At 37.2% G+C, this 12,852-nt stretch overlaps 1 protein-coding gene across 1 annotated transcript in view; it reads right to left on the reverse strand.

Annotated features, from left to right (window-relative positions):
* CNTNAP2 (contactin associated protein 2) overlaps nucleotides 1–12,852 on the reverse strand; it is a 1,946,973-nt gene that overhangs the window by 1,064,747 nt on the left and 869,374 nt on the right. Inside the window, exon 5 of the mRNA XM_059396202.1 lies at nucleotides 1,955–2,158. Coding sequence (XP_059252185.1) covers nucleotides 1,955–2,158 — 204 coding nt within the window. The remainder of the gene's footprint in view (nucleotides 1–1,954; nucleotides 2,159–12,852) is intronic.

The following is a 12,852-nucleotide window of genomic DNA, read 5'->3' on the forward strand; positions in this document are numbered from 1 at the left end:
GCTTCGGCAGCTCATATACTAAAAAGGCAGGATCTGGTTTTGCGTTCTTTTTTTTTAGTTTTAAGATTTTGGTTATTTATTTGATGTAGAAAGACAGTGAGAGAGGGAACTCAAACCGGGGGAGTGGGGGAGGGAGAAGCAAGTTTCCTGCAAAAAAGCTGGATGCGGGGCTTGATACCAGGACCCTGGGATCATGACCTGAGCCAAAGGCAGAAGCCACCGAGACACCCCTGTTTTTGTATTCTTACTTTCAGTTTTGTGGCTTTCTACTGGGATGAATTTAACATGTGAACTTTACCTATTAATATATTTTAGACATAGTATTTTTGTAGAATTCTGTTATTATTTACAACAGAAAAATTTATGGAAAGTGTGATGCCCTCCAAAAACTTCTTGCATAAATCCTGACATTTTTAGCCAAGCAAGAGACTTAAAGACACTTAAAAACAAAACAAAACAAAAACTTCCAAAACAAAATGGGCACTCATTCAAGTTCAACTCATTCTCCAGCCAATACTTTATTTCTCTGATTCCTGATTCTCTGATTTCTAGTTAGATTTTGTTTGAAAATTCAGTTCCACATTTCTCATCTTTTCTTAACCTAAGTCAATAAAACCACTGTCCTTTCTATTACACTAAGAGAAAAATCAACAGGAACCTCTACAGGGCCCAAGCCAATATTTACCTGTCTGTCTCCATCTTAGGTGAATTCAACACAACAGCCACCTCTTTTCTTCCCTGGTCTCTGATACCACATGTTCTAATTTCGTCCTGCTCACTCCCCTCGGTCTCCAGGTAACACCTCCTCTCAATCTCATTCATACACGCAACTCCCTAATAGAAATCTCAACACTGATGTCTAATAAGCAACTAAAATGCACCATGTCCATTTCAGACCTCCTCTATTAGAGGAAACTAATAATCTTTTATTAGCAGAAGCTCTGTAGAGAAAATAGAGAGTCACGTCTACTTCTGAAAATGGCAGTTAAGTCCCTTGGGTATCCAGGAATTCGCCTTTATTTATTCTCTTTCTTTCTCAATACAAATCATGCTGAACTTGCCACTAAAATCATCTCCCAACTAGACCTGCTTCCCTGCCTCTCCACTGACAGCCACCTCTGCAAACCAGGGCCATCTCTCACTTGCCTTATACTGAAATCTGGCTTTGCTTCTCACGCAAATGCAAGCATTTTCTTTTACAGGAATCTCAACACACATTTAAAAATAAGATCATGATGCCATATAGTTTAAAGCCTACCAACAGCTTCTCTTTCTTAAATAATAATAAACCCTTTACCATGCTGTACAGGATCTTACAGGACTGGAACAATCCCCAACTTACAGATCTTGTTTTCTTTCCCACCGACTCACTTCATCTACCCACAGCAGCCTCTTCCTAACTCCCTGAGTACGCCAGATCTTTGTCTGTAGTGACTGCTCCCTTGCTCTTCTCAATATTCTCATGGCCAGTTCAAGTCATAACTGAGATCTCAGCTCGTGTGTCTTCTCGGGGAGAATGTTCCTCAATGCATATTCTAATGCGGACCTTTCTTGTCTCTGCAGTATCCTTTATCATTTTAGCTTATTTACTTGATTTCAAACTACCCATCCTTATTTGAAGTCATTGCTTTTAAGTTGTTTAAAAATAATAATGGATAATATAATGTCTGACCTCCTCCATGGGTCATAAACTTCATGAACTCAAGGACCTTCTCTATTTGTTCACCACTGTCTCAGATATTAGTATAGTACCTTGCTTAGGATGAATACATAACAATTATTTTTTAATGAATAAGTCTATATGGATCAAAATGCATTAAACCACTATGGGTTAAAGATGAATTTGTAAGATAACAAGAACTGTTTTTTTATCATTTTACACTTTAAGGATTAAGCAACATTAGCATTTTACTAATGAGAAGATTAATAAATAATGCCAAACGTCAGAACATACCTAGGTTTAAGCTGAAGACCAGCTTGGCTTTTTTCAGTTCCAGGGTAATGTAATCCCCTTGCTGTCCTTCCCCATGCAAGATCACCCCTTCACTTTCAGAGGTTTTAAATTTCAAAGCAATGACATCTTTCAGGGTCTTCATCTTCTTGTTTCTGAATCTATATGGCAATACAACGTGGCCATCAAAGTTGATAACATCGGCCCCTAAAAGAAGAAACGAATAACATTTTATTTTAGTTCTTATATGTCAGCACTCAGTGTGAAATATACCCACTTCCAATGGGTGTCTGCACAGGATAAATGATAAAGAAGTAGTTTTTCCTGAAAAATCAGGAGTCCTGTGTTCTTGTTCTTGTTCTGGTTCTTCTTTTGATTTAACTGTGTGTTCTGAAATAAATTTTATGGAAATAGTCATAAAAAATGATCAAAGAAAACTTCATTAGTATCAAATCTTACTTTAATTATAATACCAACAACATAAATTCCATTAACTACTTATATGCTTCAAATTTTAACTTGGCAGTCTAGAGTTTACTTGAAAGAAGTAAAACTTTTAATCCTTGATAATCGACAAGATTTTAATATTTTCCTTCTTAAATGGGGCTAATTACTCATGATTTCTAAATATACATTTTGCTCACAAATCTTTTTTTTTTTTTGACAAAAACACGAAGGATCCCGGAATGCCGGGTTTGATGGTATACTCACTTTTCTAATGGTTTTAATATTCTACTCCAATTTCAATAAACACTATGGAAGTACATTACGGCTAAGTGAACTACAAGAACCTTCTTGCTATTTCCTCTTGGACCTCATATCTGACTCAAATTTCTTATTAGCCTCTTGTCTTTGGAAAGGCTGCCCATGATTTTGACTACACTGAACAAGGACATCCCTACCCATATACATTAGTAGAACAAATACACTGTGACTAGAGTAACTCTAATTTGATTTTAGATAATTTTATTGAAGACAGGAAATTATATAAACTTTTTAAAAATATTAACAATATTGTCACCACTCTCAAAAACAGGTGATGGGGGGCGCCTGGGTGGCTCAGTGGGTTGGGCCGCTGCCTTCGGCTCAGGTCATGATCTCGGGGTACTGGAATCGAGTCCCGCATCGGGCTCTCTGCTCAGCAGGGAGCCTGCTTCCCTTCCTCTCTCTCTGCCTGCCTCTCTGCCTACTTGTGATCTCTCTCTGTCAAATAAATAAATAAAATCTTTAAAAAAAAAAAAAAAAAAACAGGTGATGGTGGGGAGGGGATTGCTGGATTAGTTTCATAACTGCTACTTATTCCCACCAGAAATGGAAAATAACACAAATCTTACTTATGCACTACTGTTTAGTAAGTTCCAAATCCATGGAATGACTCAAAAATGAACTGTAATTATTCAGAGCTCATTTTGAGTACAAATGGAAACCTAGTTATCATAATTAGACCTTTGTCATTAAAAATATTTTTAAATATCTGTTTCTTTTAGTTTTTAATTTTAAATAATTGAAAACCTCGTCAAACTGGATAGCTCTAATTACTTTAGAATTCTAAGCCTGAATGAAGCTTGCCTCTCTCGGTTTGGAGCAAGGTCTTGCTGAAGAATTTCACAGTGACACTGGAAAAAAAAATTACAGTAAGTTTAAAGCCTGCTGGAGAAATATTTTCTCGTCTCAGGTCCTAGTTCTCTGGACCCTGTTTACTTCCATTGCCATAGGGAATACTATGGTCCCCAGCACCCAGGTCATAAGGGCATGGCACCTCCGGGAGCCTCATGGACATGCAGAGCTCCCACAGCCACATCCATTCTTTCTGTGTACTACCTGCCATTACAAGTTCTGCTCTTAGTTAATGTTTATTTAATTAAGAGAATTGTTGCATTTGAAAATGTTCAGAAAGAGAAATATAACTTTGCACTTTAAGTTTTCATTCTTATAGTCAGTTCTTTACTGTCCATAAAAAGACCTTCTTAATCAACAAAATTCTGTTCTCTAAGACTGTAAATCACAGTGGTTTATTTTACTATGGGGGGATCAACCATTAAATTTAGGCTTCTGCTAACACTGCAAAGCCAATTAGACTCTAGCTTAATCATCTACACTGTCACAGCTGAATTCCAATTGCAGTATTTTTATCATCTGTGATGAGAGGTAAGAGAGAAAAAAAATGGAATCTGATTATAACATCCCAGGTTGAATTTATAATCTAGCAGTTGGTAGAAATTACTTTTTGTCTTGAAAAGCGCATAAACGAAAAGTCAGGAGGAAGGAGTAAATTCTGAACTCCAGAAAGTGATTTTGCAGTCAATTTTATGTCAGTGACAGTTGAATAATAGACACATCATTGTTTTATACACCTTCAATATATATTAATTGACATAAAATATTCCCCATTCATCTCTTAGGAAGTAAACGTTCCCTGAGCTTGGGCAGAGGAAAGAATCCATCCCGCCCGTATCTTCTCCTAAATCAAAATCTACAATCTGTTCCAGGTACAGAGTAGTACAAATGTTGGTGTCTCTCTCCCTCACTTACAGGGCAATGGAAAAAGTAAGAGAAAGGATGGATATGGTTTATTTCTTCAGAGAGTCCTAGAATATTAGCAAAAGCATAAAGGAATGCTATTTGTGTGAACTAAACCTCATCTTACAAATGTTAAGTGGTCAGTGGTCAAGTTGAGAAATTGATAAAATGTTCTGCAAGCCAGATCTCTTATATTATGAAATCAAAATTGCTCTTCGATGGCTGGATTAAAGCTTGCATAATATCAGCCTGCAGATGTGAGCTCACAGATGTCTATGACATCACAAAATTCCTAGAAATAATCTGTGATATAAAATTCATATAGAAATACATACCATAAACTTTAAACAGAGTCTGGGATATTGTTAAATCTATCAGAATTTAATTCTATTTCCTACAAGAATATATTTAAATTTCATTTGACATCTAATAATATGTTGTGCTTATTCTGGGACAAGCCACCTTTTTTCCCCTATTACCCTGATTGCTTATCACTCCCTAGAATTAAGTTTTCTATGCAGTGATTAAATATGTATGGTTGAACTGTTTAAGCAATCTTAGCAACAACAATGGCTAGTCAAAGTGTGAATGCAAAATCACAGTGCTTCCACATTTTTGTTTCTAACAATAACTCAGAGAGTTGGTAATGTGCCCAGTTCATTAAAACATCAAAGGAGAGAAGGCTTTTTGCTTTTCTTTTTAATTTCAACGTTAGTCTTTATTTTCTGATTTTACAGAAGAAATTCTGGAGAGGAGGGTTCACCATCTAAAGATTTTAATATTTAAAACAATACCTTTGCTATATTTTTACTACAAATTTAATATATATTTACTATTGAAAGGAAATTAAATAAAACTGAAACAGAGAATGTATAAAGTGAACCCCAAACCCAGGAGATCACCAATATGATCAATATGGAGGGAAGTTGGTGCACAGCTTTCTAGATGTTAACACATTTGTTTATTTATCCACTTCCCTCCCTATTTCATGTATGGTATTACCCATACATTACTATATAGAGACATATGCATAGATGTGTGTGTACATGTGTATGTGGGTGTGGGGGGGTATGTATGGGCGCAACAGAAACACAAAAACAAAAATGTCATTTTCTTGGTTATGGCTCAAAATGTTCACTGATAAGAAGCTTGAGTTTTGGGTAATATAATATTTATAAATATTAGTTGGGAAATTGTATATTTTAGCTAATTAATATGTTTTACTGACCTTCATGCACCAAGGCACTTATATAAAGTAAGAATATATATAATCTGAAATGGTAATTTATCCTACTTACTTGAAAATATGAAAAATGTAGGGGCGCCTGGGTGGCTCAGTCGGTTAAGCATCTGACTCTTGGTTTTGGCTTGGGTCATGATCTCAGGGTCCTGAGATTTAGCCCCGCCTGGGGCTCCATGCTTGGCCTGAACTGGCATGAGATTCTCTCCCCCTTTCTCTCTCCCTCCCACTCTGCTCTGGAAGTAAAGTTTAAAAATACATGAAAAGTGGGATTTTCTTAGTTTTGCAAATGTTGCATAAATGCCAATCTATTTTTTCTAAGTCAGAGGCCAGTATTTTTAATTTATTGACCATTCTTTACAAAACAGCATGCCTGCCATCTTTACTCTCTTTCCATTCACTTCTATTCTTGACAGCATTTTCCCTACCTAATACATTCATGTGCTCATACATTTACAGCAAGATATATGCTCTCCTCCTTTGAAAATGTGTGCATCAGAGACTTTCTGTTCCTCCACCCGGATGCCCAGTACCTAGTGCCTCAGAAACGGCTGATACTCACTCAGTATATGTTGTTCGATCATTATATGTCGTCATTCCTATTTCAATAAATTGGATTACAATATTATAGGCACTATTGTTTTATACTTTTTCATTAGAAATAAGAATCACTAGATTGCAAGAAATTTCAGGAATCATTCTGATCCTTCTTGGTGCTATAATTAATTATATATCCAAGGTTTCAACTGTTAGAGAAAAAGAATGGCAATATTGGGCTACTTTTTGTGGTTGGGGGGTGGAATTCACTCCCTTATTATTAATTGACTCAGTATTATTCAACCAATAGACATTAACTCTGGAGGAACATGATGTATCTCATCTCATCTGCGTACTGCTTTGATCTGATTAATTTCTTTCTTCTAACTCTCTGCCTTTTCTTTCAATGTATCTGTGGTTTAAACCTAAATAAATAGTTAAAATATATCCCGGAATGTCAATAACAGCTAATTTAGAGTAATAGCAGCAAATGAGCCTTGTCCAAATGCTTCAAAAAAATTATCTAGATATACACTGTGAAAAGTCACTTCTATTCTGGGAAAATATAAAACTAAAACAAAGATCTTCAAGGCTCCTTCATGAAGGGCAGCATCTCACAGTCTGTGCATTATTTCTCTTTAAAATGTGCTGCTTCGCCCTGAGATACTTGGGTATTCCACTCATGGTGGAATGACAAAATATCATCATGGCGTCTGGTGTTATTTTTCCAACAAACCGGATTCCAGTATCTAACTTCCTAGAAAATCCACATGGAGCGTCCACATGAAAATCTAACTCTTTGTGTCCAACATGTAATTCCCCTGCTCTCGTATCCACTATCCACTCAGGACAGAGATCTGAGGCTTTCTGAAGCATCTCCCTGCCTCACGTGCCCACATCCACTCAGTTCCAAGCCCTGTAAAATAGAGCACGTCTACAGTTTCCAAACAGATGGCTTACTTTATATGCACGACCACCAGGTTACCATCACCTCACACAGTATCTACTAACACCACTCGTGGACAATTCCCATCCTCCAGCATAATTTAAATTAAATCTATCCTCCACAAAGATGCTAAAAATATCTCTCTGAAATAAACTCTGTCGCCCAAAAACTCTTCAGCATAGTCTGCAAAACCCTGCCTTCTTCCACAGCTCCCATTTTACTGCCATTTTTCTCTTTATGTGCTAACTGTGGTAAACTGACTGGATCCCTTGCTCACAATCTAGTACCTTCCCTCGTGCTGTGCTCTCTTCTTTCAACAAACAGCTGTGTGTGTGTGTGTGTGTGTGTGTGTGCGCACGCGCGCGTGTGTTTGTGTGTGTGTGTGTGTGTGTGCATCCACACGTGTGTGTCTGTGGGTGCGTGTGTGCATAATCTAGTTTAAGTTTAGGTATCCTCCAAGTTTCAGATAATTCCCCCTTACTAGAAAAGCTTTCTTTGTATGAAATAGCCCTTGCCGACCATCCCAATGGCACCCTTGCACACTTTTATCCTATCACTTCTCATCTTATGTTAAAATGATCTCTTGATGGGTCTCATTTCCTCTGTGGATTTTACACTTTCCTAAGGTACATATTTTGGATTGTTCTACGTTGTATTTCTGGCACAATAAATACTTCTGAAACTGATCTAAATGTAATTGGTGTTTGAGACAAGGTAAAAAGAGAACTCCACATTTTTATTTTCCTTCCAAACCGTACCTGGTACAATGCAGTTTACTCTCTAAGAGTACAGACTCATGAATGATTTAGTGGCATGTATTTATATAAATATTACAACTGTGGGCCTCTTATGTGAATAAATAGCTTAAAGCACCAAATCCTTTTATTATACTCACAGTCGAGTTCTTTCTTTATAAGTCAGAGACTAAAACATCTAACTCTACTACAAATTTAAATGTAAAATGTATGTATATTTTTCTAACTGAATAAATTGAAAATGCTTTCTTTTTAACAAATTTAATTCTACTTGAGATATATATATTGATATTTCATAATATTTTATAAAGAAGCAAGATGGACTTGCTCTCTGTATTTTTTATTATTGGATTATTTCATGAGAAACTATAATGTGTGATGAGTCATGATTCACTAATCACAAGGTGGGCCCACATGAATAAGACTCCAGGAAATATCAGTAATTTTCTTAAATTATATTATTCAACATCAAAAGACAAAAAAACAAAAAAACACCAAAACTGAGGCTCTCCCTGCTTCACCCAAAATGGTCATTCTCACTCATAACCCCACAAACATACCACATAGGACATCAGAAAATCAGACTGATATAATTTTGAGCTGTGCTATAACTCTAATATATCTGATAATGCAGAGATAATAAGCGATTTCTAAAAATTAGCATAAAATCTATCTGTAGGAAATCCATGTGGAAGCTATTTTTATTTTTTGTAAATCGAAAAGTCAAACAAATTAGACTTGCCTACTCTGTGATAATATTGCTGTTTACTGATAATATTGCTGTTTACTGTTTACAGTTTTTGACCATACACAATCTATTTTTCTGCTCAGGAGAACACTACCTAGAATAATAAATTCTTAGTAAATATTCCACAGATGAAAAAAGGAACCAGACATCAATAAACCCCCCAACTGTATTTTATAACTCTTAACATTTATTCCAGATATTTTGTCATTATTCATTTACACTTAATTCTGTTTCTAGTTCCATTTAAAACACTGTTGTCAGTGTTGGGGCCAAATTTCACTACTACCTAAGCTAAAGGAGAGCAATTTGATTTAGGGACCTGTTCTGAGGCACTGCTTTCATGGTAATTCATTTAATACTGAGGAAAAGATAAATTATCCTTGACCATTTCTTGAAGCTGCCATAGCATGCTTCCACTTTCCCTCTGTATTAAGTGTGTCTGCCATTGCTTGTCTCCAGGCTTTCACATCTAGGGCTTTGCCCCTTCCAGAGTCAGCCAGTTCCTAAAAGCGCACTCTTCAAATACAAATCAACCACAGAGCCCAGGACCCAGCCCGGCAATCTCCTCCATCAGGCGCTCACTCTCAAGGCCACTATCCACCCGTCCGAATCACCTCAGGGTTAAGTAACAGACAACCTGGGACAGTCCTGGTGCCCCAGAGCCTGCCGCCCTGCCTCACCTATTCCTTCCGGCAGAAGCCACAGGAAGGCCCTTGCCTCCTGACTGACCTGGTGCTTACGCTTGTTTCCCCCACTCCCTGCCTGTATGGCATTCCTCTTAGGAACTGTAATAAACTCTCTTTTTAAGGGCAGTTGCTTCCTGATATGTCAGCCCTAGAATATCTTAAATTTTAGATCCATATATTGTATTTTAAAACACACCCACTGGCCTTCCTGTACTTCAGATACACTCTATTCTAAAACATGCTCGGCAGAAAATTCCCTTACTGTATCTTTAAAGAGAGAGAGAGAGTAAGGAAAAATCAAACTTTTGGCTGAGCAAGAAAAAAAAAATTAGAAATGTTGGCTAGATATGCAAATGTACCTTGACATACATTTAGAAACCATTATCAAATGTCCGCTATCAACTAGCATCTTCTGAAATAAGGTCTACACCCATAGCATTGTGCCAGGAATGTGGGACCACTGAAGTAAAGGGATGAAGTTTTAAGAAAAGCTAACAGGTAAACTCTCCAGGCAAAACAGACGTAAGACGGAATAAGGAATCCAGACAGTTGGGGGAGAGTGTATTTGACTGTTGTATAGAGCTCAGTAGTCCTGTGTGACTTTAATATATAAGGGTCACGTATCATGGGCAGGGTTAGAATTGGTACATGAAGGACCTTATGCTCCATGAAGAAGTCAGGAGTCTTTGTGAGTAACAACGGCATCTTTAGGGGAAGGTGCATGTTCAGATTAGCGTCTTGGAAAGGTATCTCCCGTGTTGATATCAGAGAGTGGGAAGGATAGAAGATAGGAAGGACCTTTCCCTGGAGAAGCTGATGGTGTCATGGTGTCGGCAAAGTTTCTACCCAGCCATCATTCAGAAGGTAACTGTCATTAACGAATGCAAAGCTTTTTGATGATGCACTGTTGCTACCCAGAATTTTCAAATGGTTAAGCTTCCTTAATGATGGAAGATTTTCAGATAAATACTTATAGGCTGGGTTTTCTCCAATGGTATGACAAAATCCATGTGGAAGCAACAAGATTTTTAATGGAATTGAAACTACTTTAAAAACAAAAACAAAATCTCAAAAATTCCTCTTTGAAATATGAATATTTAAATTCAATTATCTGCACAATCTTAATTTTTAGAAAGAATCTGAGAGCTGTATCAATTCTTCAGCTATCCCACATTTAATACTCTCACTAAAATCCAAACCTTAAAAAAATAACATTATTCTCAAAATGTAAAATCAGTATTTTTCCAAACAGTATACACTTCCCCAACAGCCTCTACAAAGTTCCCTGGACACCTGGCAATACAGACTAAGTGACTAATAAAGGTGGTCATTTTTATTTACTTACTTTCTATACTTCCCCAAAAGGCAAATGAGTCGGTCCAAGTGATTTGCACTCCCTTGCAAGAGACAGGTCATATGCTTAGTATGTTTTGAGTTTATGCATAAGATGTAGAACGCTACAGCTTTGCTTTACTTCTGGTTTGATTTCTCATACCTTTGGGTGAATCTTTTATATCAACCATAAAATAGATTAATAGAGCCCAGAATATACACATGTTGTGACATAATGTGTTCTCTCCTCTGCACAGGAGCAGCTGGGGCCTGTCCGGGAAAACACTGAACAGTACCCTGCGGCCCGGTCACCAGCACACCTCAGTGACTGGGGCACTGGAGGGAATCTGATTCACCGTGAATTTGGGTGCCGTCCATTACTTCATGACACCCGCATGCCTACTGAGTCCTTGCGAGCAAGCCGAATTAATTCACTTCTAGAAAGGAGCAATGCTCGTACCACTTGTGCAGAAAACCAGCCATGACAGTGCTGGGGAAAAAAAAAAAAAAGGAAGCACCTGAAATGAGAAGTCATAACTTCAGTGCTGAGAGGGAACAAGTAGTCCACGCCAACTGGTGTGGCTGGCTTGATATAAAAACCACTGATCTTTCACTTTTTCACTTTCGATAGAGATAGGAGTATAACAGAGAAAATATGTCCCTTATTTAATAAACAACAACAACAAGGAAATGATGCTAAATTGATGGCTTTGAAATTTGGTCTTGATGGCTGAGAAACAAGGGAGGTTTGGATACATCATGTGAGAGGTGATCTCCATCCACCCGAAGCAAACCGAAGCTATGCCACAACTCTGCTGGTATCCAAATGTTCCGTTTTCCAGAAAGGTCAGAAATCTAACACTTTAATAAAGCTCTCTGTTTCTAAATGCTGAACAGCTGATTTGAGGTCATAGTAAGCAGAAGCTGCTAGCTCATGCCTCACAAATATTTTTTATTTGGCTGCACTTCTCTTTAAACTTGAATATTATCAAAATAGAAGACTAAATGGATCATAATCACTCTGAAAATTTCATTTTCCATGATATAATTTATCTGTAAATTACTGCAGTATGTATCAACAAGGAATTTTATTGCTTAAAAGGCAAATTCTTTAGAAAACTAGTAGGCTAGTGCTAAACAAAGAGAGAGTGAATGGTTAAAAAAAACATTTTAATGGTTATCATATGATACAAAGATATACCACTCTACACTATCGTACTAAACATAAAAAAGAAGGGAGGGAGAAAGGGACAGAGAAACAAAAGAAGGGAGGAAAAACAGAAGAAAACAACAACAACAACAAAAACCCACCATTATCCCGAGCTTCATTCATTGAGATTTTGGAAAGAAAACTTTACATTTTTTCAAGTATTCCCAATTAACAAGTTCTGCTGACCCTTCATTACTGGTAGATGCTGTATGTGCATATTTCCTACTCACTAAAATTGAGGTGCATCCCCACTCATGGACATGTGAAGAGGGGCCAAAAAATTGAGTCACCTGATGCTCACATTACCAGCTCACGTCAAGTAAGACCATGCTCTAGGTTCTTGTTTCAGTTTTCATACCAAAAAACAAAACGAACAAACAAGAAACATGTCCCTTTCACAAACTAGTGCTATGTGTTTTGCATTTTGTTGTTCTGGGGATGATTCAGCTTTCTAAATTGTCTCTCTCCCAGGATGTTTTGTGCAGTGCTTCCAGGCTGTGAGGAAGTCATGATGTGCCTTACGAAGAAAATGCATGTGTTCAATAAACTGTGCTCAGGCTTGAGATATAGTGCTGTTGACTGTGAGTTCAATGTTAATGAATCCACAAGATATAGTAAAAGAGATGCCTTTAAATATAAGCACAAATAAAGCAATATTATGTATTGATTGGTTGTAAAAATGTAGTGACCAGAGGCTCATAGGAACCCAAACTGCATTTCTCCTGAGAGCAATGGTTCACTATTTCCTAATTTGGCCTTCATGGCCACTAAATGTATAAGATACAACTACTGTGGATAAGGACAACTGACTGTATTTACACTAAATTCCTTCCTTTAAATAGAAAAATAAAGAGCCATTTTAAAATACCAATTGTAAATATTTATGCCCCCAACATAGGAACAGCCAACTACATAAGCCAACTGTTA

This window comes from Mustela nigripes, chromosome 4, assembly GCF_022355385.1.
Source record: "Mustela nigripes isolate SB6536 chromosome 4, MUSNIG.SB6536, whole genome shotgun sequence".
NCBI lineage: Eukaryota > Metazoa > Chordata > Mammalia > Carnivora > Mustelidae > Mustela > Mustela nigripes.